Source organism: Suncus etruscus, chromosome 7, assembly GCF_024139225.1.
Source record: "Suncus etruscus isolate mSunEtr1 chromosome 7, mSunEtr1.pri.cur, whole genome shotgun sequence".
Lineage (NCBI taxonomy): Eukaryota > Metazoa > Chordata > Mammalia > Eulipotyphla > Soricidae > Suncus > Suncus etruscus.
In genome coordinates, this window is record NC_064854.1 from 12,151,840 (window position 1) to 12,179,263 (window position 27,424).

At 42.5% G+C, this 27,424-nt stretch overlaps 1 protein-coding gene across 1 annotated transcript in view; it reads left to right on the forward strand.

Annotated features, from left to right (window-relative positions):
- RSF1 (remodeling and spacing factor 1) overlaps nucleotides 1-27,424 on the forward strand; it is a 109,480-nt gene that overhangs the window by 75,326 nt on the left and 6,730 nt on the right. The window contains exons 6-13 of the mRNA XM_049776230.1: nucleotides 2,995-4,736; nucleotides 6,878-7,084; nucleotides 9,917-10,021; nucleotides 13,049-13,128; nucleotides 18,848-18,902; nucleotides 20,516-20,625; nucleotides 23,287-23,354; nucleotides 25,210-25,417. Coding sequence (XP_049632187.1) covers nucleotides 2,995-4,736; nucleotides 6,878-7,084; nucleotides 9,917-10,021; nucleotides 13,049-13,128; nucleotides 18,848-18,902; nucleotides 20,516-20,625; nucleotides 23,287-23,354; nucleotides 25,210-25,417 — 2,575 coding nt within the window. The remainder of the gene's footprint in view (nucleotides 1-2,994; nucleotides 4,737-6,877; nucleotides 7,085-9,916; nucleotides 10,022-13,048; nucleotides 13,129-18,847; nucleotides 18,903-20,515; nucleotides 20,626-23,286; nucleotides 23,355-25,209; nucleotides 25,418-27,424) is intronic.

Below are 27,424 nucleotides of genomic sequence, written 5' to 3' on the forward strand. Positions count from 1 at the left end.
ATTCCCTAAGGATTGGTTCTAGAGACTTAATGCTAATTTCACCATTTGATCATGTATTCATGTTTACTTATTCTCATATACAATATGAAGACCAGAAAGTGAGGAAACCAAAACCATTTTCTCAGTAAAATAATGCTCTTTCTGAAAGCTGTGGTCTTCCCGTGAAAAAGGTGGGATTTAAGCACCAACAGCAGAGGGCAGTGTGCATTGGGTCCATCCTATTCTTTTATGTAGCCTACCTCTTAGCTGCAGGTATGCATTCATTTTTTTCCTCCATCACAGGTAATCATTAAATAGCAATATTCCAGTTTTACATAAAATAAATTTGGGAAGTTGTCACTGTCAGGTCAGAACCCAGATAGAACTAGACTTGTATAGTTTGTATTTAGTGGTCTTTCATCAGTGCTTTGCTTTGCTTTGCTGTGTGTGTGTGTATGTATGTGTATGTGAGTGTGTGTGTGTGTGTGAGTGAATTAGTGGTCTTTCATCAGTTCTTTGCTTTTCTCTGTGTGTGTGTGTGCGTGTGTGTGTGTGTGTGTGTGTGTGTGTGTGTGTGCGCGCCTCAATCCCTCTACCTTTGAACCACATCCCTGTTAGAACCCAGATATGAACTGTGATCTAGAACTAGACATGTGTAGTTTGTACTTAGTGATCTTTCATCAGTTCTTTGCTTTGCTTTTCTGTGTGTGTGTGTGTGAGAGAGAGGGGGGGGGACAGACAGACAGACAGAGAGTGAATCTCAATCCCTCTACCTTTGAACCACATCCCTGTTTCTTCATTGTCTCTTCTCGCTGGAGATTGAGGGCCCAGCTCACTGTAGTGGCCTGCCTCATTGTTGTGATTGCTTACTTTGGGCTCTGGTTCACCTGGGGTTGCACTCGGAAGCTAGTGCTGAAGGACTTGCCTTCATTAGTCATACTGCTCCCCCAGGGTCACTGCCCAATCAACTGTGCTCACCAGGAATAGACTCCTGGCGTAGGATAATCACAGACCTTTTCATTAATATCCATATTGGTGGCTTCACTTTCTTTGTGTTCCCTAACACCCACCTGGCTATGTGCAGCCAGAAATCTGGGTTATGATTGGTACATGTCGAGTAATGTTGATCTGTTTTGAGACCATGTGCTTGCAGGGCAGGTTTTCTAAGCCACTGCCATGTTCCTCTCAACAGTAATTGAGGATGACAATATGGTTCTTGGGGTGTAGGGAGGGAGAAAAAAAGCAAAGAGTATAGTTCTTGCTATGCTGGCAGCTGGCCCTGGCTTCATCTCACCTCTACCTATTGCCCCAAGCTCCCCCAGGAGTGATCTCTGAGCAAACCCATAGGAAAAGATCGCTGTCCTCTCAGTTTTCTCAGGCTCACATATCAAGTCATTGGTATTATAAAAAGGGAACAAAACAATACTGAAATTCTAAATTTAGTCTTTGAATACTTTGGGGCTTGATCAATAATAGTATAGCAGGTGAGCTGCTTGTCTTGTACATGGCCAACCTAAGTTTATTCCCTGACATCCTGAGCCTGCCCTGAAAACCACTGGGTGTGACTCAAATAAACAAAATAAGTATGTCCTAATGGTTTTTCCTTTGTTTTTGAAAGAAATGCTGGCTCCCACTTTATCCCATTTAATTTCTATGAGATACTTTATAGCCCTGTCTCTGGTTTATCACCTTAGAAGAGAAAATTTCTAAATTGGTTAACTGGTTTAAAAGTAAGACTTTTTTGGGGCTGGAGAGATAGCATGGAGGTAAGGCGTTTGTCTTTCATGCAGAAGATCATTGGTTCGAATCCCGGCATTCTATATGGTCCCCCGAGCCTGCCAGGAGCGATTTCTGAGCGTGGAGCCAGGAGTAACCCCTGAGTGCTGCCGGGTATGACCCAATAAAGACCAAGAACAAACAAAAAAACATAAATAAAAGTAAGACTTTTTAATTGTAAGGTTAGAGTGAGGTTATGGAAGTGAGATTAGGACTTAATGAACATGAAGGCTGGCCTCAGATTCTCTGAATACAAAACTACATTTCTTTGTAATTTCAACAGTACGTTTGCTTAATGTGACTTTTGTTTTTATTTAATTTAGCAATATTGGGTAGTTCATAAAAGTTGGAACTATATAGCTATTGAGTAAAAACAAAATTTAGTTTTCTTGTCAAATAGAAACTTCTAAAGTTTAATAATGACATTCAATAATATTATGTTATAGTATAACCACACTGAGAAGCATTAAATAACAAACTCAGCCAATATCTATAAAAATTCTTCATTTCAGTGAAAATGGAAAACATCATGATCCCAATTAGATAGTAGGGTAATTGTCATTTCTGGGGCTGGAGCGATAGCACAGCAGTAGGGTATTCGCCTTGCATGCCTTGCAAGCAGCCAACACAGGACGGACCCAGTTTGATTCCCAGCATTCCATGTGGTCCCCCAAGCCTGCCAGGAATGACTTCTGAGCACAGAGCTAGGAGTAGTCCCTGAGCACCGCTAGGTGTGGCCCAAAAACCAAAAAAAATTTTTTTCTATAGCCTTATATTCTCTTATAATCTTATAAACATATGTAAATTTTATATTTAAATATAAGAGGCATTTTCCCTCTGCCATGCTCTTGCTACTTAAATGAAATCAGTACTAACTTACAGATAACATTTGTCAGTTTATAAAACAAACATGGTCTTTTGAATATATAATGTAGTTTTTTTTAGTATCATGTGTTTGAGCCATCACATGAGCTCGAATAAAATTTTTGTATGAATATTTGAATTTGAAGAACCCTGAAACCAAAAGTATAAAGCTGAGGCATAGTTTTTGTTATCTGGAAAACTTCAGAGCTATCCAAGTGGAGGTTTTTATTTTTTATTGTCAGGTGTTTGTTAATAAGCACTGTCACCTTTTTTGGTAGTCACACTTCAAGTGGAAAGTACATATTTTGTGACATAAGCTTTTTATAGTTATGATGCGGAATGTTTTTACTAATACAAACATTTTCCTGTTTTTAGAGGAGCAGAAGGCAAAAGAAAAGACGAAAAGTGAATGCCAGCCACTCGATTCACAAAACCATCCTAAACTCAGCAGTGCACTAGAGGAAGCACTGGTAAAAGTAGAAAAAGATGATGAGAAGGAACTTGTAAAACTTCCAGTCATAATGAAGCTAGAAAAACCTTTGCCAGAAAATGAGGGAAAGAAAATGATCAAGGAAGAAAGCGATTCCTTCAAGGAAAATGTCAAACCCATGAAGGTAGAAGTGAAGGAAGGCAGAATTGATCCTAAAGAGACAAAAAGCAGCTTGGACAAAGTAGAACCTGAGAAACTGGAGTTTGGTAGCAACGTGAAATCTTCTCAGGAAATCACCGAGAAGTCTACGGAAGAAACAGAGAAACTTAAAAATGACCAGCAGGCCAAGATACCTCTGAAAAAGAGAGAAATTAAATTGAGTGATGATTTTGACAGTCCTGTCAAAGGCCCTTTGTGTAAATCGGTGACTCCAACAAAGGAGTTCTTGAAAGAGGAAATAAAACAAGAGGAAGAGACGTGTAAAAGGATTTCTGCAATCACTTCTTTGAGTCATGATGGCAAACAGCTGGTGAATGGGGAAGTCAGTGATGGAAGAGTAAGTCCAAGTTTTAAGAGCGATCAAATGGAGGCCAAGTGCTGTGAGACAAAGGAAGATCACTGTCACCCTTCGAAGGACAGAAGCATGATAATGGAAGGAAACGGGGTCGACCCTTTGCCTTTGCCTTCTGTCATAATGAGTGTGAAGACTTGTGACCTTGAGAAAGAAGTGCTTCCTAAAGGGAAAAAGGCAGATCCTTTGTCATCTGCCTTAGATGCCCAGGGTCCCAGCTGGCAGGCGGAGGAATCTTGTCCTCCAGAAACGGATGCCTTTTCTGAGGCTCCCGAAAGGACACAAGACCCCTCTTTGAAAGTTGACGAGAAGTCTCCTCCCAGAAGTCAGAAGGACAAGTGTCTTCCTGTCCTCGAGTGTTTGGAAAAGCCAGATAAATCCAAAAAGGCATTCCTGGATAAAGACATACAAAGACTGAGCCCAATCCCAGAGGAGGTTTCAAAAAATGCTCTCGAACCCCCCAAACCTGGCTCTCCGGGCGCACCTGCACCAGCTACCCCCTCTGACAAGACTGAGCACTGTGAGCTGCCCGACCCGGAGAAAGAGGCAGCCGGAAGTCAGGGCACTGGTGCCAAGGAATTCCAACTCCAAGAAAAAGAAGCCTCTGAAGTCCTAAACAAGGATTCTGAACAGACACAGGGAGAAACGGAGAGTCCAGGGGACACTCAGACACAGAGAACAGACACAGGCTTAGGGGAACTTCCTGAGTCAAAGAGTTCTGTGCAAAAAAGCAAGTTTAAATATAAGTTGATTCCAGAAGAAGACACAGTTTCAGAAAACACAGAGATAACCTCGGAAAGGCAGAAAGAGGGCATCAAATTAACGATTAGGATATCCAGTCGGAAGAAGAAGCCAGAGTCTCCACCCAAAATTGTAGAACCAGAAACCAAGCAAGAGAAGACTGAAAAGGAAGAAGAGAAAGCAAATGTAGGTCGTACTTTAAGGAGGTCACCAAGGATTTCTCGACCCACGGCAAAAGTGGCAGAATTCAGAGATATGAGAGCTGATAAAAAAAGAGAAGAGGAAATGGAAGAAGAATCGGCAACTTTGCAAAAAGTAGATAAAAAAGAAAATTTGAAAAAAACAGAGAAGGATACAAATCCTAAAATAAACAAGGTAAAACTTCTCCTGTTTCTGAGGGTTTTTTGTTTGTTTGTTTGTTTGGGATAACACCCGGCAGTGCTGGGGGGACCATATGGGATGCTGGGATTCAAACCACCGTCCTTCTGCACGCAGGGAAAATGCCCTACCTCCATGCTATCTCTCCAGCCCCTCTGAGTTTTTGGTTTTGGTTTTTGGGCCACACCCAGCGGTGCTCAGGGGTTGCTCCTGGCAGGCACAGGGGACCATATGCATAGGACACCGGGATTTGAACCAACCACCTTTGGTCCTGGATCGGCTGCTTGCAAGGCAAACGCCGCTGTGCTATCTCTTCGTCCTCTGAGTTTTAATATTTGTTTCAGTTTGGGTTTTTTTGTTGTTGGGGGGGGGGGGGTCGGTCATACCCAGTGGTGGTCAGGGGTTACTCCTGACTCTCCACTTGGAATCACTTTTGATTATGCCTGGGATTAAAATTCAGGTTGGCCATGTGTAAGACAAGTGCTTATCTTTTATACTACAGCTCCAGCCCTTTTGGATTTTTACCTTTTTTTATTTTTTTTTTAATTTTTGGGCCACACCCAGTGACGCTCAGGGGTTTCTCCTGGCTATGCACTCAGAAATCACTCCTGGCTCGGGGGACCATGTGGGACCTGGGGGATTGAACTGTGGTCCTTCCTAGGTTGGCACTTGCAGGGCAGACGCCTTAACGCTAGCGCCACCGGCCTCTGATTTTTTATTTTAATGAGGATTGTTTGCATCCTATTTATACATTTTTGCTCTGGGTGAAACATAAAAGATAAATGGTTTTGGTTGGTTGGTTTTTGGGGCCAAACCTGTTGGTGCTGAGTGGGTTACTTCTGGCTCTGTACTCAGGAATTACTCCTGGCAGGCGTGTGGCACCTTATGGGATGCTGGAGATAGAACCCAAGTCGGCTACATACATGACAATGACCTACCCATGTATTATCAGTTTGGCCCTCTTCCTTTTTTCTTTTGTTTTTTATTCTATTTTTATCCTTATATGTATGAGATCCTTTCTCAGTATTTATCTGTATATGGTAAGCACTACCAGGAGTGATTCATGAGTGCAGAACCAGGAGTAACTCGAGCATCACTATGTTTGTGTGAGGACCATAAAGAAAAGTACTTTTTTTTCTTATTGATGTGCTGATATTATTTTTCATGGTAAGTTCCTTATGTCCCTGAAATTCTGAATTTCTCCCTTTTTGGTAGTCTTTAAATTTTTTTTTTTAATTTAAAGCATTGTGATTTACTAATTAATGCTAGGGTTGATACAGTGTTCCAACCTCTACCAGAGTGCTTCTTCATCAAGGACATTTTAACTTTTTAAGCATGTCCTGCTATGATTATTTTATTTATTTTGTTATTGGGAACTTAAATAACCAGACTTAAGTACAAGTTGAAATATTGTGAAAAAGACCATAAATAGCGTTTTACAACATTGTATTCTCTGAATAAAGTATTCTTTATTAAGATTGTTGTGATATTTTATGAGAGCAGTGCTGGTTCTTCTAAAATTTTATCTCTTATGTCTAGAGTGGGAATCGAAACTTTTATGTTGCAATATGTGAAATACAGTGACTGATCTATCATAGATCCCTTAAAATACCTATCAACCAGAATCCTCTTTGAGAAATTTATTCTAAACAGAGAAGTCTGTGTAAAATTTATATTTTCAAGGATATATTGTTAAAAAAATTTAAGAGGGGTGGGACAACTACCTGAATGTCCGTGGTAGTAGTCAGTTAAATTCAGCTATGTGAAGGCATGTTGTATATTTATACTGATGTTAGTGGATTGTTTTGTGACTAGGGAAAGTAGAATGTGTATTGTAATTTCCTTTCTCCCAAATATAGGAAATATGTCTCAAAATGTAACTGTTGGGGCCACAGAGATAGCATAGCGGTAGTGCATTTGCACATAACTGGCCCAGGATGAACCTGTATGGTCCCCCTGAGCCTGCCAGGAGCGATTTCTGAGCGCAGAGCCTGGAGTATCCCCTGAGCACTCCATGTATGACCCAAAAACCAAAAATAAATAAATAAATAAAAAGTAATTGTTGATAAAGCAACAGTAATTTCCCATTTCTTCAATATTCTTTCCCCAAATTATTTGATTATTTTATCTTACACAAGGTAAAAGCCAAAGGCAAAGTTCGATGGACTGGTTCTCGAACCCGAGGCAGGTGGAAATATTCTAGCAATGATGAAAGTGAAGGATCTGACAGTGAAAAATCATCTGTAGCTTCAGAAGAGGAGGAAGAAAAGGAGAGCGAAGAAGCTGTTCCAGCAGATGACGATGAACCATGCAAGAAATGCGGCCTTCCAAATCACCCAGAACTGGTACGTAGCCATCTGACAGAGCTCCCTGCTTGGAATCTTCTTTTATACTCTGCTTGGTTTGTGCAAAATAATCTTGATTTGTATTTCTCAAACAGCAAAATGTTTGAGAAGGTAAGGTCCTGCTTTCCTTCTGCCTGCCTTACAAACTGATAGTCCCTCTGCATAATGTGGGCACATATCTAATCTTAATCTCTCAAATCAAATATTTTATTCTTCAAATGTTTCTCTCCTTGGGGTCGGGAGGTGGCCCACAGGCTTGGTTTACACATAGTTCATGTGTTTAGCTGACTCCATCCTTCCCACTGTGATGGTGTCTCCCAAACAACAAAGTAGACATGGGCCCTGAGCATCAGGTAAATTCGGACAATCCTGTTGCCATTCTTTGAAAATGTTCTGGTGGATTTGATCCCCAACATCTCGTTTGGTTTCCCCAGGTACCGCCAGGAGTAATTCTTGTATATAGAGCCAGGAATTAGTCCTGAGCACTTACAGGGTATGATGGCACCCCTGCACCCAAAAAAAAAAAAAAAAAAGGATACGAATTTGATGCCAAAAAGACATGAGGTGAGAGAGGCAATTCAGCTGATAGGATTTCTGTTAAAAAAAAAAAAAAAAAAGGCAATAAACAAGAAAACAGCCATTTTTTAAAAATAAATCACCATGAGCTGCAGAGTTAAAAAATGGTTTTCGAGCTCTTGCCTTGCTTGAGGTTCCCAGCACCTCATGTGGGGCTCCTGCCCCAAAAAGAAAGAAAAGACACGATTCTTCTCTTCACAAAATTTAAAACATAAGAGCAATAACTTCATTGAGTGTAGAACGCTACAGCGTTTTCCAAATGAATTCTTGCCAACAGAAAATGGCAGTGGTTTGTATGGAGAAGGGAAAAGGTGGTTTCCCTGGAATTGCAACACAGATCCACCCCATCCCATTCTCATACACCTGCAACCCCTCCTATATCTTCCCGTCCCCCACATAGTGTGTAGATAAAAAGCTGCCTTGTGTGACCTCAACAACATTGAATGAATGAGTGAAACTGCATCATCATGAACAGGCAGGCAGTGTTCTAGCACCAGTAATAAGCCATATTGGCATTTACCAATATGTAAACGTTTACCTACCGTATTTGCCTGTGTATAAGACGACCCCCTAATTTTGCAGTTAAAACATAGGTTTAGGCCTATATTCACTGTATCAGACAGAACGTTCCTGTGCTGCAACTGTATGTACCACAGTGAGCCAATCAGAACAAGCGAAAGTTCAAAGGTTATACTGTAATAGACTTCCTCTCTGACTCTGGCCAATCTGAGCAGGCTTTTTACAGTGTAGATTCGGGTCCAGAACATTGTCTAATTTGCATGCATCAAAAGCCTGCTTGGATTGGCTGAGTTAGAGAGGTGGTCTGAGCAGCCTGGCAGTGATTGGTGCAGGATCGAGTTGGAAAATTCTTTTTGTGGCAATATTCTGACAATTTTCGTTTAGCAGCATATTGAAACATTTTTCGGGATATACTCGGCGTATAAGACGACCCCTTTGGTTGACTTTTTTTGTTTCAAAATTTGTCTTATACACTGGAAAATACGGTATATAAAAATGCAGCAGTTCATGTTTGCACTTATATCCCCAAAACCTGTCAATTCCAGGTCTATCAAGAGAAAATATCAGTCATATGTGCTGTTTTAGGAGCTGTCAAAAGACTATAAAAGAGTTAAACAAATTGTCAAGTTATGGAAAACTAAGGATGACCAAGAATTTCACAGATTAGGAAGACATGATGGGTCAGAGAGATAGCACAGAGGTAGCGCGTTTGCCTTGCAAGCAGCCGACCAGGGACAGATGGTGGTTCAAATCCCGGCATCCCATATGGTCCCCGGAGCCTGCCAGGAGTAACCCCTGAGCACCACTGGGTGTGACCCAAAAACAAACAAAAAAAAAAGGTCATGATTAAATGCAATGTAATATTCTGGATTGAATCCTAGAATGAGAAAAAGGGCATAATGTGGGAAAATATTCATTGTGTTATTAGGTTGATAATATTGATTTTATTTTCTTAGTTTTCATGAACATACCATGGTTATGGGAGTTATTTCACAGAAACTTAATAAAAGGTTTATGGAAACTACTGTTTTTCCAACTTGTCTGTAAAATTGAATTTTTAAGTGAAATATTCATGAGTATACTTACCATCTAAAGTTTTAGAGAATTGGTTGTGTTAATAAATAACTATGGCTGTTTATTTTTAGCTTATATATTTGAAGATGATAGTTAAGAGTGTAGTTCTCATTTTTATACCATTTCCTTCCATTTCTTTACACAAATATTTTCTATAGCAATGTTATTTTAATTGGAAATAAACAATTTGGGCGGGCCACGCCCAGCAAGCTTTGGGCTTACTCCTGGCAGGCTGAGGGGACCATATGGGATGCCTGGATTCGAACCCAGGTTTGCTGCATGCAAGGCAAACACCTTACCTGCTTTGCTATTGCTCTGGACCCGTTACCTGCATATTTAAAGGCCTGTGATTTAGTAATCCATGATACTTGAACTGTAAAACTCTGTCATAAAATACCTTTCATGGCACATTTTCAAAGGGTTGTCACTACCTTAGAAAAGGCTTGCTATTTCTTATTTGTGTGGCATAATACTAGTAGGTTTTGGTTTGGGGTTTTTGTTTTTGTTTGTTTGCATCAGATCCCCCTTGAAAGAATCTTTTCATGCTTTATCTAGTGGAAAGTTTGTAGTGTATAACTACTGTATAGATACTGTTTTCATTGCACCAAAATGTCCCTGCCTTTTAGTCCTAGTTGGGCTAATGTTCCTCTTCGTCCTTTGCAGATTCTTCTGTGTGATTCCTGTGACAGTGGCTATCACACCGCCTGCCTTCGCCCTCCTCTGATGATCATCCCTGACGGAGAATGGTTCTGCCCGCCTTGCCAGCATGTATGGCCCAGTGCTCCTTTGTTCCTCCAGTAGTCTGGATATTCGTTGACCGGGGGTCCTTCCCTTCAGTGCTCAGGAAGCCCAGGGCCCTCAGAGCAGTGCTTGTTTTGGTTGGGCCATAATTCAGTGCAGGGTCCAGTGCGGTGTTACCTATATCCTGCAGTGCTGGCACTTCCCTAGGGGACTCAGGAGACCATAATGGGTTTCTGAGGATCAAACATGGATTGGTTCTGAGCAGGCAAGCACCCTTTCTGCTATACTAGCTCTCTGGGCCCGTATATATATATTCCTTTTTAAAAATAGTGATTGGGCTAGATGTTAAGGCCTGGTATACAGCCAACCAGGTTTACTCCATGGCTCCCCAAACACTACCAGGATTGATCCCTCACCACAAAGCAAGGAGTAAACCCTTAGTAACTGTTGCTATGGTCAAAACAATTTTTTTTTATTTTGGTGTTTGGGTCACACTCGGCAGTGCTCAGGGGTTACTCCTGGCTCTATGCTCAGAAATCGCCTCTGGCAGGCATGGGACCATATGGGATGCTGGGATTCGAACCACCATCCTTCTGCATGAAAGGCAGAAGCCTTACCTTCATGCTATCTCTCCGGCCCCTGTATGGTCAAAAATTTAAAATAAATATATTAAAATAGTGATTGACACACGTTTTGTACATAAAATACACTCTAATGCCTTTTGACATGGGCTTGCTCTTTATGCTGATGATGTCACATATTGTAGCCCTTGCACCACCAGCAGAGTCAGGAATGGCCCCTGAGCATCTCCAGGGTGGCCCAAGCCACCCTCCTCCCTACCAAAAGAACAGTGTTAAGACCACAGAGCTAGTTCAGTGGGCTGCCTACACCCTTTGCGTGTAGGTGGCCTAGTTTGATTCGTAGCCATCTTTGAATCATAAGTACAAAGTCAGAAGTAACAAAACATACAGACTGGCTCTCTCTCTCTCTCTCTCTCTCTCTCTCTCTCTCTCTCTCTCTCTCTCTCTCTCTCTCTCTCTCTCGCTCCCCTCTTCTCTCTTCTGTTATCTCTGTAGTGTTCTCTCTTCTCTCTTCTCCTCTCTTCTTTCCTCTCTCCTCTCTCTCCCATCCCAGCAGGGATTGGCTTAGGGAACCATATGGGATGCTGGGGATTGAACCTGGTCACCTGTGTGCAAGGCAAATGCCCTCCTCACTCTCCTGTCACTCTGGCCTGCTTGGCTTTTTTTTTTTTTAACCACTTGGTTACCCACCCCTACCCTTTTTATTTTTGGCTTGTTTGCTGTATCTTGCTTTTATTTTTTTAGCGATTGTGCAGAATGAGAGGGGACTGTCAAGAAATGCTCGGCACTTTTGAAATGCTTAGGCCAGTAGTGGTGGGGACCAGCAGTGGTTCAACTCAGCAGAGAAGTCCTAAGCATTGGTGCTTTCGCTGTAGCCTCTAACGCTATTTGTGAGGGGTGTTGCCTCCTGTGCAGTGCTCGGGAGGGCTTTGGACTCCCTGTGAAATTCTCAGTCTACCAGGCTGCTCAGGCCTTGCAGTGTGGGGTCCTTCAGAGCACACCCACCATGCTGAGGGACCAGATGATCTGGGAACTTAAACCCTGCTTGGTTATATACCCGGCATGTGCCTTAGCTGCTGTCTCTCTCCAGGGCCCTAGCATAGTTTGAAACCTTAATCAGTGATGAGGTGAGCATAGGATAGGTTACTTGGAAAAGGTCAGAATCTTCTTTAAAATGCATTACTTTAAATAAAAAGTGCAAGGGGGCTGGAGTGATAGTGCAGCAGTATGGTGCTTGCCTTGCTTGCAGTTGGACCTTGGTTTAGTCCCCAGCATCTCATATGGTCCCCAATCCAGGAGCGATTTCTGAGCTTAGAGCCAGGAGTAACCCATGAGCCTCACCAGGTGTGACCCAAAAACCAAAAAAAAATAATTGCCAAGTCTTGGGAGTTGCGTGAAGAGGAAATTGAGCTTTTTTTTTTTTTAATTTTACTTGTTGATTGATTGGTTTGGGGCCATACCCAGCGGTGCCCAGGGTTTACTCCTGGCTCTGCACTCAGAGAAATCACCCCTGGCAGGCTGAGGGACCATATGGGATGCAGAGAATTGAATCAGGTTCCTCCAGGGTTGCCACATACAAGGCAAATGCCCTTTTTCAGTGCTATCTCTCTGGCCTGAAGCTATTTTTATTTCCTTTTTTTGTTTGTTCGCACCTGGCAGCGCTCAGGGGTTACTCCTGGCTCTATGCTTAGAAATCGCTCCTGGAAGGCTCAGGGGACCTTATGGGATGTCAGGACTTGAACTGCTGTCCTACATGCAAGGCAAACACACTACCTCCATGCTTTCTTTCCAGCCCGTATTTTTATTTCTAATCTTTTTCTTGTCTACTAATGTATCACTGACAAAATGCATGGAGGGCGGGTAGGTTTCTCTTCAGATCTGTGTGTGCTGAGGTCTCTCTGTCTCTCTCTCCCTCCCTCCCTCCCTCTCTGTCTCTCTCTCCCCCTCCCTCTCTCTCTCTCTCCCTCTCTCTTCCTCTCTCTCTCCCTCCCTCTCCCTCTCTCCCTCTCTCCCTCTCCCTCTCTCTCCCTCCCTCTCCCTCTCTCCCTCCCTCTCCCTCTCTCCCTCTCCCTCCCTCCCTCTCCCTCTCTTCCCCTCTCTCTCCCTCTCTCTCCCCCTCTCCCCCTCTCCCTCTCTCTCCCTCTCTCTCTCTCTCTCTCTCTCTCTCTCTCTCTCTCTCTCTCTCTCTCTCTCTCTCTCTCTCTCTCTCTCTCTCTCGCTCTCTCGCAGGCGCGGCGCCCCATGGGATGCCCAGATTTGAACCAATGACCTTCTGCATGAAAGGCAAATGCCTTACCTCTATGCTATCTCTCTGGCCCCTGAGGTATCTCTTTAATAGAATTCCTAAGGACTGTTCAGTGTTCAAGCACAGAACAGTGAACTGTCAACTCTCTTAAGTGTCAACAAGCAGTGTGCAAGTGACAGTGCTTTGAGAAGGAATCTACAATGAATCTCATCCTCTTTACTATTTCAGAAACTGTTATGTGAAAAATTGGAGGAACAGCTGCAGGATTTGGATGTCGCCTTAAAGAAGAAAGAACGTGCTGAACGCAGGTATTTTAATATGCATGTTCATGCTTGGGAATCTGTTGAACTCTAGTCATGTGTCTGTCTAAATTATGCGCAGGCAGGGATGGAGAAAGTACAGCAGTGAGGGTTCTTGTGTTGCTTGTGGCTCACCTGGATTTAAGCCCTGTGGGTTCTTTCCCATGTGGTTGCCCCCAAAATATCTAGGATTAATTCCTGAGTGCACAGCCAGGAATAACCCATCAGCATTCTCAGGTGTAGCCCCAGAAACAAAAAAAAACCTTTTTTAATTAAAAAATTGGGGCCGGAGAGATAGCATGGGGGTAAAGCGTTTGCCTTTCATGCAGGAGGTCATCGGTTCGAATCCCGGCATCCCATATGGTCCCCCGTGCCTGCCAGGAGCAATTTCTGAGCCTGGAGCCAGGAATAACCCCTGAGCACTGCCGGGTGTGACCCAAAAACCACAAAAAAAATAAATAAATAAATAAATAAATAAATTATGTATATGCATCTCTGGCATTGCCCAGGATAAAAGCGTCTAATTTTAAAAAGGGTTGGCAAATTATGTGGACTACGTCAGTTGATATTGATGGTAACTATGATTCATTTTTCTTTTTAAATAGTTGGAGGAATAAACAATCATATTTAGTGGTACATGTCAGTTGCATATTGCAGTTCACTACCCATAGTTATCTGGAATACAGCAGTGCTCATTGATTTACATAGTCCTGTGTCTGCGTTTGCACTGCACCTCAGACCTCAGTCCCTGCCGAGCTTGATTTTATTTGTACTTTTCCAGGAAAAGTTTGCCAGCCCCTCCCTGTCTATAATATTTATTAGAATCCACTCTGAATAAATGTTGGTCCACGTATTTGGAGGATACATACCTAACTTTGTACTGTGGTGAGTACAACTAGACTAGGAGTTGGTCCTTGCCATCTTTTTGGGTGAGAAGAATTCTGAGTGGTGGAATAAAGAGCCCTTTCATGCTGAAGGATGTCCAAATGACCTAGTGGAGCCTCTCTTTTCAATCTGCCATTAAAGTCATTCATTGGGATCTAAAGTAGCTGAATGGTTCTACAAGGAGCTGAGTCTGGTGTTAAGTCTTGAAGGGGTTTCAGGAGATTGGAAAGAGCTCAGTGTTTAGTGTGCAGGCTCTGAACAAGCTGGAATCCAGGTCTGATGCCTGCTACTACAAGACTCCCAGAATCTCCAAATATGATTTAAGTGATCCCTGGCACCACAGAGAACAGTCAGCTCTGCATCTTCCATCCTTAGTCTCGTAGTCTCGAGTATGCAGCCTAGTTGTCTGAGAATGGCACATGTAGCCCAATAGGCTCCCTGAGGACTGATTAGGAGGCCCTTTTCAAAAAAAACAGGAATGAATGACTTAGGGGAGAGAGTGATAGCTCAGGAGTAGGTCGTTTGCCTTGCATGCGATCAACCTGGGACCAACCAGGGTTTGATCCCTGGCATCCCATATGGTCAGTTTCCTGAGCCTGACAAGGAGTGATTTCTGAGCTCGGAGCCAGAAGTAACCCCTGAGTGCTGCTGGATGTAGTCTAAAAACAATGAATGAATGACTTAATAAAATTTGGGGGTTCTAAATTCAGTGGTTAGTTTTTGTTTTTTTGTTTGTTTGTTTGTTTGTTTGGTTTTTGGGTCACACCCGGCAGTGCTCATGGGTTACTCCTGGCTGTCTGCTCAGAAATAGCTCCTGGCAGGCATGGGGGACCATATGGGACACCGGGATTCGAACCAACCACCTTAGGTTCTGGATCGGCTGCTTGCAAGGCAAGCACCGCTGTGCTATCTCTCCGGGCCCTCAGTGGTTAGTTTAATAGGTATTTATATTTATTTGCATTTTCTTTGATCTGTTTCTAGACATTCAATTGTATATTCATAGCATAACCAGATAAAGGAGATAGTACATTGTTCATGAGCATACAAAAGATGAGCCGGTATTTAATACAAAATGTACAAATCAAGGTGTATTTAAAGCTGTTTAATCACATTTAGTGAGGGGCATTTTAGTTCTAGAAATAAATGCAGAGAAGAGGGTAATTTTGGCAAATTCAACAAGTATGGGCAGAATTGAGAATCAAAGGTCAACCTTAAGAGAATATTATGGGTCTAGAGAAGTAGAATAGACATAAGGCACTTGTTTTCAACGTGGTTGATCTGGGTTCGTTCCTGGAACCTCGTATGGGCCCTAACCCCACTTGGAGTGATCCCTAGCCTATAGTGGCCCAAGAACAAAAATTCAAACATACTGAGACCAAACTGTAAACATCTTTGTATAACACCTAGTTGGAGAATTTCAACTATTCTCCTCAGGAGCAAGGACTTGAAGGAGTGGCAGTGAGAGTAGCTTGGGCCAGTGCAGTCAGGGTTTGTCAAAAATCACATCCCAGAAGAACCCTGTGGGAAAATGAGTCAGTAGAAGTCAGAAAATTGAATATCTAAAATGAAAAATACACACGGGGTATAGTCACTGGAAGAATTTCTGTGCTGGGTGGTTAGATAGAAGTTTTTTTCCTCTAGACCCACCATGGAAGAAAATATTGTGATGACAGCACCTACCTTTGAGATGTTGCTGAATGTTACCCATTTATTTACTTACTTACTTGTCTTGGGGCCATACCTGATAATACTCAGGAATTACTCCTGGTGGTCTCAGTAGACAATATGGGATGCCAGGAATTAAACCTGGGTCAGCAAGTACTTTACCTGCTGTACTTTCACTCCTGCCCCATTACCTTCTTTTTAAGCCATCTAAATTTCTTAGCTCTTCTAACAGTGTCTCTTCCTCTTTTTTTAATGTGTCTTCCAGTTATTATTGTTCTCAGCTGTTAAATAATGGTGGAAATAATCATTCCTTCTGTATCTTTGGTTTTCTTCTGGCACAGATATGTCTATAACTATGAGCGTTACTATAATCTATGATGATGACTATAACCAAGTTGGGTTTTCTTGTATTTTTGTTCCTTTTTTTATTTTAGTTGAGTAGAGATTCTGAAGAATAAAAGAAATTTTTGTATAAATAAACTAAAAGATAGATATGAATCCAACATATCTAATACAGCTCAAAATATGAATATTTATACACACACATATAAACACCAATTGACCACTCTATCTTTTGGTTCAAAGTACTGAGTACTGTCCTTAGTAGGTATGTTCATTTCTTACATGTTTGTAAACACATAGAAAGATTGATTATTGCTTGATGTCCCCTTGGTTAATCAGCATTTTCTTCTAGTCCAAAGCAGGTTATGCCTTTCTCTGAGGTTTTTCTTCAAAACACTACAGAAATGGAGGCACATCATCAGCATCAGTTGTAAACCTCAAGTTTCTACCACTAGTTCCAATAAAAACATTCTTTGTCATTAGGTCCTGTTCCAAAGAAAGAGTCTCTCATAAAACACATAGACCATGTTTAATCGGTTTATTTAAATCGCACCCCACAAACTTGACATGTGTCTTAAGTTCAAACCGAGAGTGACTCCAGTGGACATGGCTTTACAAACCAAAGCAGACCTGTCTCATTTTTACCAGCAGTTAACAGTTTTAAAATGGTTCTGCGGCCATATTATATTGACATTTGGATCTTGCTTGCAATTAGAGACAGGATGAGACCCAAGAAGAGGTCTGATAGGAGTCTGGAATACAAACACTCCTAGTCCATGAAAGTACTGCAATGAGGGACTTTAAAGATAGCATGGAGGTAGGACGTTTGCCTTGCATGCAGGATGGTGGTTCAAATCCCGGCATCCTATATGGTCCCCTGAGCGCTGTCAGGTATGACCCAAAACCAAAACAAAACAAAAAAAAAGTACTGCAGTGAGTTACATCCACAGTGGTGAAGCCAATATAGTTGTTGACTTGAAGAATTGTTTTCCAGTGAGCTGCAAGCTCTGGCTGCACTCTTCAATGCGGCCAGCACTACCTATGTGTTTACTTTTAGGCCAGACATGGCTGAATGTCATTTGCCTTCCATCACATAATTCAGTCTGATGGCCTCTCTCAAGCATCATTACATAATGCTCTGTTTGGGGAGTGCCTTCTGCAAAGATCCTGTATGGATTTTGTTGTTTTTGTTTTTGTTTTGTTTTGTTTTTCTTTTGCCACATCCAGCGATGCTCAACTGACACTTGGCTTGTGATTAGAGAATCAGAAATCACTCCTGGTGGGGATTGAACCCAGGTTAGCCTTCTGTGAATAAAACACCCTACTCAACCTTTGGTGGCATTTTAAAATCAGATTTTAATTTAAATCACTTTCGGTTTTGTCCATCTGCCAGGTACATTTATAACCATTCTCATTACTTACTGTGAGATTCTTATCTTAAGATTCTAGCAGAACGAAAGGCTTAACAGCCTAAAATCATCAGCTGTTGAATGGCCGGGGCCTATCGCTCTGTGAGGTCATGGCAGGGAAGACATATATTGATCAGCAGTTACTAGATGTCACAGCTCAGCTCTATCCATACACTGAATTAACATTGGGAAGCCAGAGAAAGTACCTGCGATGTGTATAAAATTTGTTGAATAAAAGGTTGTAGGGATGTGGCTCAACAGAAGAGCATGTGCCTGGCCTGTGTGAGGCCCTGGCTTTCCTTACTGGCACTTCAAAGATTGTTTTGTTGATCTAACATCAACAGGGTCCAGAGTTAATAGTACACTGCTTTACACGTGGCTGAACTAGGTTCCATCACCAGCACTGTACATGGCTACCTGATACCAGAGCCAGGAGTATATCCTGAGCATCAGGTGTGGCTCCAAAACCCCAAATGAAAAAAATGCCCACAGAAGTTTCTTTCTTTGAAGATGAAACCTTGCAAATGTCAATTATGTTGGAAATTCATTCTCAGGAGAAGTTTGACCTAACTAAAAGTGTCTTTTTTGGTTTTTGTTGTTTGGGGGGTTGTTTGTTTGTTTGTTTTGGCCATATCCAGTAGTGCTACGGGCTACCTCCTGGCTGTGTGCTCATGGGGACTGTATGGAGTGACGAGAAACCAACCTGGTTCAGCCACGTGCAAGGCAAACTCCCTACCGGCTATATTATTGCTCTGGCCCCTCTAGAGGCATTCCAGAGTATGAAGCCATATGGCTACACTGTGGTTATTTTTCCCTTTGCAAAGAAATGAGTGATCTCAGTACAGTTGACTGAGACATTCATGTGGTTGTGTTTTATAAAATTGGGCTTTTGCGTAGTGATCCTTCGCAAAGTACTTGTATGCTATAAAAGTATAGAAGCATTTTGTACGTTCCATGTGTGAAGCCATATTCTTGCTTTATCAAGAGAGAGCTATTAAATTGTGTTCTTGAGACTAGATAGTACTATAGTGTTTGCCATCTTAAGTGTCATTGAAGTTGACTCCCACTTTTCAGGCTTGAGTCAATTATACTTTTTCCAAAAGGGGCTTTCTGCCCCAACCACTTTATCAGTGAGTTACAGCAGGACTCATTCCTAAATTTTCCTGCCTGTTTCAGGTACACGCTTATCACACCAGAATGTGTCACTCCTCAAACTCAGTATTGATACCTCCAGAAGGTATTAAGCCTCTCCATACTGTAAATCTTACAGATAATAGCTAACATACAATTTTCTCTCGATCAGTTTTGTTTGACAACAAAAATGATGACGATTATAATTTTAATGTTGGCTGTGTTCCTGATTGACTGTGATTTTTTTAAAAACTAATTTAGGTAATCTCATTGTTTTCTTTGTTTCTAACTTAAAGGAAAGAACGGTTGGTATACGTGGGTATCAGTATTGAGAACATCATTCCTCCACAAGTAAGTTTCTGTTTTCCCATATTTTTAAAGAAATTTGTCATAGTTGTTCTTAAGTTTAACCCCCTGTCTGCCTTGAGTGCTTGAAAATCTCTAGTGCATGTGTTTTATTGGACGTGAAAGTGCAAGGGATTTAGAGCAGTTGCCTCCGCAGAGAGCCTGCCTTGGAAGCTCAAGGCTACAAGTTTTTTAGCTCCAGCCTCACTCAGCATGTGGTGCCTGAGCTCCCTGCTTACCGCCAGTGTGAACCAAGACTGGGAGCTGGCACTGTGTGGAGGGCAGCTGAGTACTGCCCCACCCCCAGCGTCATGGCAACAGCCAAAGGGAAGGAAAATGGAGAAAGCCATTCCCTGTCATCTGTCATGCTTTTGAGATGATGTGTCTGCCTCCAACTCAGCACATAAGATTCCTCTCCTTATATATTTTTCACTACAAATTGTATCATTTGTTTTCTGTTTCCTTATGTGTTATTTTATAAATATACAAAAAAAAAAAACACAGAGCAGTGCAGGGGAAATTTGAGGTTATCAGTGACTACAGTTGTCTCTCACTCAATTTTGTTCATCTGACTTACAGTTAAGAAGGACTGGATCGCTCAGGAGCTACCATGTATGAAATGTTGTTTTCATTTGACTTGAGAAAATTCTCGATTTCTTTTAGACCTAGTTGAACTTCATGCTTATTAAACCTATTTTCCTTCCAAATCATGCTGCTCAGACCTCTTTCCTCTCCGTCCATTCTTTCTGTTAACTTAGTATCTAAGAAGTACTTAATGTGACAGATTTTATTGTCAAAAGATGCATTAACGGGTTGCCAGTGTGATAGTACTGTGGGTAACACATTTACCTTGCACGTGGCCGACCCAGGGTTCAATCCCAACCACCCTAGATGGTTCAATTAACACAGCTAGGAGTGATACCTGAGTGCAGAGCCAGGAGTAAGCCCTGAGCACTGCCAGGTGTGGCCCAAAAACAAACCCCCCCCAAAAATTTTTTTAAGATATATCAATGGGGTTAGAGAGAGGCTCAGTGGCCAGGGCTATAAATGCGCCTGGACCAGTACCAAAGCTCCATCCCCAGAGGCCAGTGCCAGGTCTGTTCCCGGGTCTCCAGCACCACACCACACCTCAAGCTCGGAGCTACCCGGGTTCTCAAGTACTTGCTGGGAAGCACAAAACAAAACAAAGAAAGAAAAAGATTTAGTGATGAAAATGTTCTTTTTAAAGAACTAATTGTAAATTTTAGAAATGTTTGACCAGCAGCTTTTTGCTCAATTTTGGGAGCTCTCTCTCTCCAGTTCTGGTCACAAGATTTTTTGTTTGTTTGTTTGTTTTTTAATCATGTTACTTAGTATTTCAGTGTTTGTTTTGGGCAGATGATAATTCTTTTGCACTTTTATTTGTGCTGAAGCAGCATTTCGTAGGTGGGTTTTTTTATTTTATGGGGGCGGGCATGGATAGGCCATTGGGCCCTCCTAAGAGGCAGTTGTTGCCTTAGATGATGCAATAGGAGGCACTATTAAAAAGATTCCTTACAGGGAGCAGGTGCTGAGAGCTACAGAGCCTTATTTCCTCAAATGTAATAATCATGGCATTTAAAATTATGTTTTCAAACCAGGAGCCAGATTTTCCTGAAGATCACGAAGAAAAGAAAAAAGATGCAAAGAAATCCAAAGCAAACTTGCTTGAAAGAAGGTCAACACGAACGCGGAAATGTATAAGTTATAGGTAGGAAATATGTGGGAATGGCTGCAGTCAAGATACAAATGTTGGATGGGCCCGGAGAGATAGCACAGCACAGCGGCGTTTGCCTTGCAAGCAGCCGATCCAGGACCAAAGGTGGTTGGTTCGAATCCTGGTGTCCCATATGGTCCCATGTGCCTGCCAGGAGCTATTTCTGAACAGACAGCCAGGAGTAACCCCTGAGCACCGCCAGGTGTGGCCCAAAAACAAACAAAAAAAAAAGATACAAATGTTGGGACAAAGTGACAGCACCTCAGGGAAGGCATTTCCCTTGCATGAGGCTGATCCAGGTACAATCTCCAGAACCCTATATGGCCTTTTGAGCCCTGCGAAGGATCTGGCAGTAAGCCATAAGCATCACCAACTGTGGCCCCAAACAAACCAACCAAAAAATGTTATAAATGTTGTGAGAGTTAAATATCATGATGCAGAAATACTTTTTTTTTTTTCATCATACTGGTGACTGGAGTTATTTATTCGAGGATTGGTCCCAACAGTGCTCATGGGGCCCTGTGCTGGAGGTGTAACTTGGGCTCCCCACAAGAAGCATGCACTCAGCCTTTTGAGCCATTTCCTGGACCCCAAAAAGATATATCTTTCTTTCCAAAAACCAAAAAAGTGTAGAATTGGGCTTAGGATAAGCATGTAAGGTGCTTGCCTGGCATGTGGTCGACTTGGGTTTGATCCCTGGCATCCCAAATGATCCCCCATGCTTTGCCAAGAGTAATTTCTGAGCACAGAGCAAGGAATAACCCTGATTTTAGCTGGATGTGTCCCAAAACAAAAAAATCTGAAGTTTAAATAGGCATGTGTAGCTCATCACTTTTACTCTTTAGTCACCTCAATTCTAAAGTTAAAGGCATTTAGATGTAAGGAAATTCTATGAGTTTTTCAGATCTGAGGAAATAACTTGGGAAAAATTAATTTACCCAATTGAAAATTTTAAAGGTTTTTTTTTTTGTTTGTTTGTTTGTTTTTGGATCACACCTAGCAGCGCTCAGGGGTGGTTACTCCTGGTTCTCTGCCCACAAATTGCTCTAGACAGGCACAGGGGACCTTTTTAATGCTAGGATTTGAACCACCGTTGGTTCTTGGTTGGCCACTTGCAAGGCAAATGCCCTACCATCCAATGTGCTATCTCTCTGGGCCCAAGAAGTCATAATTATTTGCAGGGGGGTTTGGTTTTTGGGTCATACCCGGCAGTACTCAGGGGTTACTCCTGGCTCTATGCTCAGAAATCGCCCCTGGCAGGCACAGGGGACCATATGGGATGCCAGGATTCAGGATTCGAACCACCATCTTTCTGCATGAAAGGCAAACGCCTTATCTCCATGCTATCTCTCTGACCCCCTAATTGAAAATTTTGACCCTCTGAGATGGGAGAGATAGTACAAGTATAAATTACGTACCTTGCACACAGACTAATGGACCTAATCCTCCACCTTAATCATAGTTCCTAGGCAGCACACTTTGTAGCGCACACTGTGTCTTCGAGGCCCAGGTCCCCTGACTCCCCTCCTCCTACCAAAAATTCTAACCACTGGAGCCTGAGTTTCAATTATAAGGGTAATCTTGTTTTCTTTTTTTGTTTGTTTTTTGTTTTTGGTCACACCCAGCAGCACTCAGGGGCCACTCCTGGCTCTACGCTCAGAAATCGCTCCTGGCAGGCTCAGGGGGCCATATGGGATGCCGGGATTAGAACCACCTTTCTTCTGCATGCAAGGCAAACACCCTACCTCCATGCTATCTCTCCGGTCCCATAATCTTGTTTTCAAAGCAGGAGTGCTTACACATTTGCAGCACAAATTCAACTGATTACTCCATTGACGTGTATAATTAGGGCTTGGCAGATGGTATCAATGGCCCAGCGCCACCTCACTGGCCAGCCAGTGACCTCAGTGTTTTCATCTATAAATAGCTGAGGACAGGTCCAAAAAAATTATATGGAAGTGACATGAACTTTAAATCATGAGGTCAATAAGTTGTATTTGTACACAACTGTATTAGCACACAGTGCCTTCATTCCTGTGTATTGTTTAACAATATTGTAAAATCTGCAAGACCAAAAATTTTTACTTTTTGTAAAGTTAGTTCTGGTGCCTGATCTGGTCCATCTGTGCAAATAAAATCAACAGCTTAGCAATTGATGCGAATTTCCAAAAGCCAGCAAGGAAGGGGGTTGAACCGGTTAAAGGGGCATGATTATATAGGGGCTTGGGTAACAGGCTGGAGCCCAGGCTGTCTGGGCAGGAACCTGAGGGTTTGTCTGAGCAGCAGGCCTGGAGTAGGGAAGCCCTGAGCGCTTCTGAGTGGAGCTCAGAAACAGGCGGGTTTTTTGAAAAGTCTTAGGAGGGGGTCAGAGAGATAGCATGGAGGTAAGGCGTTTGCCTTGCATGCAGAAGGACGGTGCTTTGAATCCCGGCATCCCATATGGTCCCCAAGCCTGCCAGGAACAATTTCTGAGCATAGAGCCAGGAGTAACCAACCCCTGAGCACTGCCAGGTGTGACCCCCCCCCCCCCCAAAGATAAAGGGAAAGTCTTAGGAGGAGTCTAGGGTTGGGATCTATGTCTGCAGAGGCAACCTTCCTAGTTCATGTACAGGACACTCTGCTATAATGCAATAAGCTGTTTATGTTGTGTTTTAGATTTGATGAGTTTGATGAAGCTATTGATGAAGCCATAGAAGATGATATCAAAGAAGCAGATGGAGGAGGTGAGCATTTCCCATTGTTTTCTCTACCAGCTATGGCACAGTGCTTCAGCAGCACACCCTGAGTTGCTGCCTCATGATGTTCTGGATGCTTATTTTGTCAAATGTGCATTTTATGTACATTTCTCAGATTATCTTTATACAGTTTTTTTTTTTTTTTTAAATGAAAATGCTATGAGGCTGGACAGATAGGACAGTGGCTGTGGCGTTTGTCTTGCACACAGCTGATCCAGGTTTGATTCCCCAACATCTCATCTGGTCTCCCTAGCCCACTAGGAGTGATTCCTGAGTACAGAGCCAAGAGTAAGCTTTGCGACCACTAAGTGTAGCTAAAAATAGTATTAATAATTTTTGTTTGCTTTTGATTTTTGGGCCACACCCGTTTGACACTCAGGGGTTACTCATGGCTATGTGCTCAGAAATTGCCCTGGCTTGGGGGGACCATATGGGACGCCAAATCACAGTTTGTTTTAGGCTAGCGCTTGCAAGGAAGACACCTTACTTTTAGTGCCACCTCTCTGGCCCCAATAATAATAATAATTTTAAAAAACATAAAAACTTTCAGCATTGTGAGTTAAGCTGGTTGTTTTACATGTGGCCAACCAGTGCTTGATCCATGGTATCTCAAAAGGGCCCCCTGATCCCTACTAGAAGTAAACATTTAGTAGAGAACCAGGAGTAAGCTCTAAATAGAGCAATGAGGTACTTACTTTCCTTCTCCTGAGGGCACATTTTCAATGACTACTATATTAAGATTCAAAATTCTTTGGCCAGGATTGTGAGATCAGGGCACACTTCACCTTGTGTGTGTTTGATCTTTGGTTTGATCTCTGGCAAGAATAAAAGATTTAGAATATGCTTGACACATTGTTCTTATGAACTCAGATGTACCCATTATTTCTCTAGTAACTGTGTTTTATGATCTTTTCTAAAGTCTTCTCCATAGATTAAATTTTTTCTTCTGGTTCCAATTTGCTAACTTTACAATTTGGGAGGTTGGGGTAAAGGCGTGGAGTTTGGTCAACTCCTAGTGGTCCTCAGAATTTCTCTCATCTCTGCCCAGCAATCACTTTTCAGCGATGCTCAGAGACCCTGAGGAGTTGAGGGTTACACCTGGGCCTGCTTCCGCCAATTAAACACTTTCTCCAACCTGTCAAAGTTTCTGTGTCCTAATGTAAAAAAAAAAAAAAATCACAGATTATTAAGGACCTAGAAGGTATGTGATGCCTAAGGTATTTAGGTGGCAAGTGTAAGGCTTCATGTTTAAACCTTAGAGCCATTTACTTGCACTTGGAAGCCCTAGCTCACCTACATAGCTGTGGCCCCTACACTAAAGATCAGTAAAGAACTGTGTGGCTTGGTGATAAGACACATGTTCTGCATGTGTGAGAACCAAGAAAAATGCCATTATTGCTTTCCAAAAAGGGTTCTTGGGCTAGGGAGATAGTACATTTGGTAGTGTGATTAACTTGCGCATGGTCGGTGTGAGTTTGAACTCATCTCATGGACCTATGATTCCCTTGGTGAATAAATGGCCCAGAAACAAATTAAATAATTTGTCTTGAGTGACTGCAAATGGATATGAGATTGCTTTGGGGGGATAAAGCTGTTCTGAAATGAGTGGTTATGACTATACAACTGATGATTGCACTCTAAACCTGAATGACATGATTCTTAGGGTGGGAGGGTGAAGAGGTGGGCTAGAGAGGTCATAGCAGTGGTGCTTAGGGGCTACTCCTGGTTGTGTGCTCAAGAGTTACTCCTGCAACCTGTGACTGCCTGCCTTCTAATCCAGCCATTTCATGGCCCATAGAGGAAATGTCTCTCCTCAACCCTTACATCTGCTCCCCACACTCAGGCATTGGCCGTGGCAAAGACATCTCCACCATCACGGGCCACCGGGGAAAAGACATCTCCACCATTTTGGACGAGGAAAGGAAGGAGAACAAAAGGCCGCAGAGGGCAGCTGCTGCCCGTCGGAAGAAGCGGCGGCGGCTGAATGACTTGGATAGCGACAGCAACCTGGATGAGGAGGAGAGTGAAGACGAGTTCAAGATCAGTGACGGGTGCGCGTTCCATACACACACGGGCGTGCGTGCTGGCCTTCCCTTGTTCCTGCACCTGGACCAGCTTTTTGATATTTTAGGATATCTCACACAGGTTCCTCTTGAATCTGCTCAGAAAGCAAGGACCAGAGAGGTAGAACAGGGAAAAGCAGTTTTCTTACACTGAGCCAGGATTGATCCTGAGCACTATATATGGACCTCCCCAATCCCTGTCAGGGGTTATTCCTGAGAACCTTTGGGTGTGGACCCATCCCCAACCCCCCAATAAAAGCAAAATGCATTTTCTTGTATTTGTTTTGGGGAGAAAAGGAGGTTGGGCCACACCCAGCAGTGCTCTAGGATCCCAGGAATCTTAACTGGGTTCGCCAAGTGCAAGGCAAGTACCCCAGGAATTAATTTTATGTTTAGTCAGGCTTTTTTTTTTTTTTTTGGTTTTGGTTTGTTTTGTTTGTTTGAGGCCACACCCAGCAGTGCTTAGAGGTTACTCTTGGCTCTGCACTCAAAAATCACTTTTGGCAGTTCGGTACATATGGGATGCCAGGGTTCAAACCTGGGTCCATCCCAGGTCAGCTTCGTGCAAGGAAAACACCCTACTACCGCTGTGCTCTCATTCCAGCCCCTAATATTAGATTTGTATTGAACTCATTAAGTACTCCTAAGCCTACACCTGGTGTGGGCCTTTTCAATACTTTTGCTGCTTCCTTACAGGTCCCCGCCAGCTGTGAGAAATCAACAAGTGTATTTAAAAACTGTGTCTCTAGGGCCCGGAGAGATAGCACAGTTGCATTTGCCTTGCAAGCAGCCGATCCAGGACCAAAGGTGGTTGGTTCGAATCCCAGTGTCCCATAGGGTCCCCCGTGCCTGCCAGGAGCTATTTCTGAGCAGACAGCCAGGAGTAACCCCTGAGCACCGCCGGGTGTGGCCCAAAAACAAAACAAAAAACAAAAAAAAACTGTGTCTCTGGGGTTTGTTAGATTGAGTTGAGCAGACCAGGAAAGGCTTTCTCACAGAGTAGGTATTGAAATACAGCACTGTTTCTTTTTCTTGGCAAGTCTTAATGAGGATAAAATGAGCATGTAGACCAACCACACATAAATATTCTTCTCCATGATGATTCAGTAGTTAGTAGTTTAGAGAACATGAAGTCAAGGCGAACCTCATAGAACTTGAGCTTGAACTGAAATTGGCTTGGAAATAAAAAGCAGGGTGGAGAAATAATGCATCCGAGTATAGAAATTGTGTCTGATGTGTCCTAAGGTGCCAAGCATCGTGGAATATTTAGGCATTCCTGCTGTGCCCAGAGTGATAAGAATCCAGGGTGGAAGAGTGCTGGCCTGGAGATGTGTCTAAGAGAGAAAAAGAAAAATATGAGATTTTTGTGTTATTATGCACAGGAATTCGGACACTTTTGAAGATAGTAAAACCCACTGAAGGGTTTCAGACACTAGCCTGATGGAACGCTCATGTTTCAGGAAGATTTATCATGACATCCACTTGAAGACTGTACTTAGAGGAAAAGAGTTCAGAGATAAAGCAATTTGGGAATTGCATTAGTAATTTAGGTGAAGATGAGAATCCTAATGTCAGAAGAGGGGTCAGTACTATGTGAGGTAGATGTGAGGAAGTGATTGGATGAGGAAAGTAGAGAAATAGGGGGGAGTATCAAAAATTTTACTTGAATTACATAATGAGTGATACTATCCATTGTGAGGTTAGGAACCGAAAGTGAGGTAACAAGTTTGCTTTGGTGCTAACTAAATTTAAATTATTTCAGTTTAAGTACTTGGAATTTACTGAACTTAAGGTAGTTGAGAATAACACAAGTTCAAAGCATTTTATTTATAAAAGTTATCAGTTTCTCTTTGTAACTTCTATGAAAAAGATAGGTGACAAATTTTTTACATTTTTAAATCAGAAATTTTATAATCCAGATTTTCTATTAAGACTATTTCTTGGGGCCAGGAAGGTGGCACTAGAGGTAAGGTGTCTGCCTTGCAAGCCCTAGTG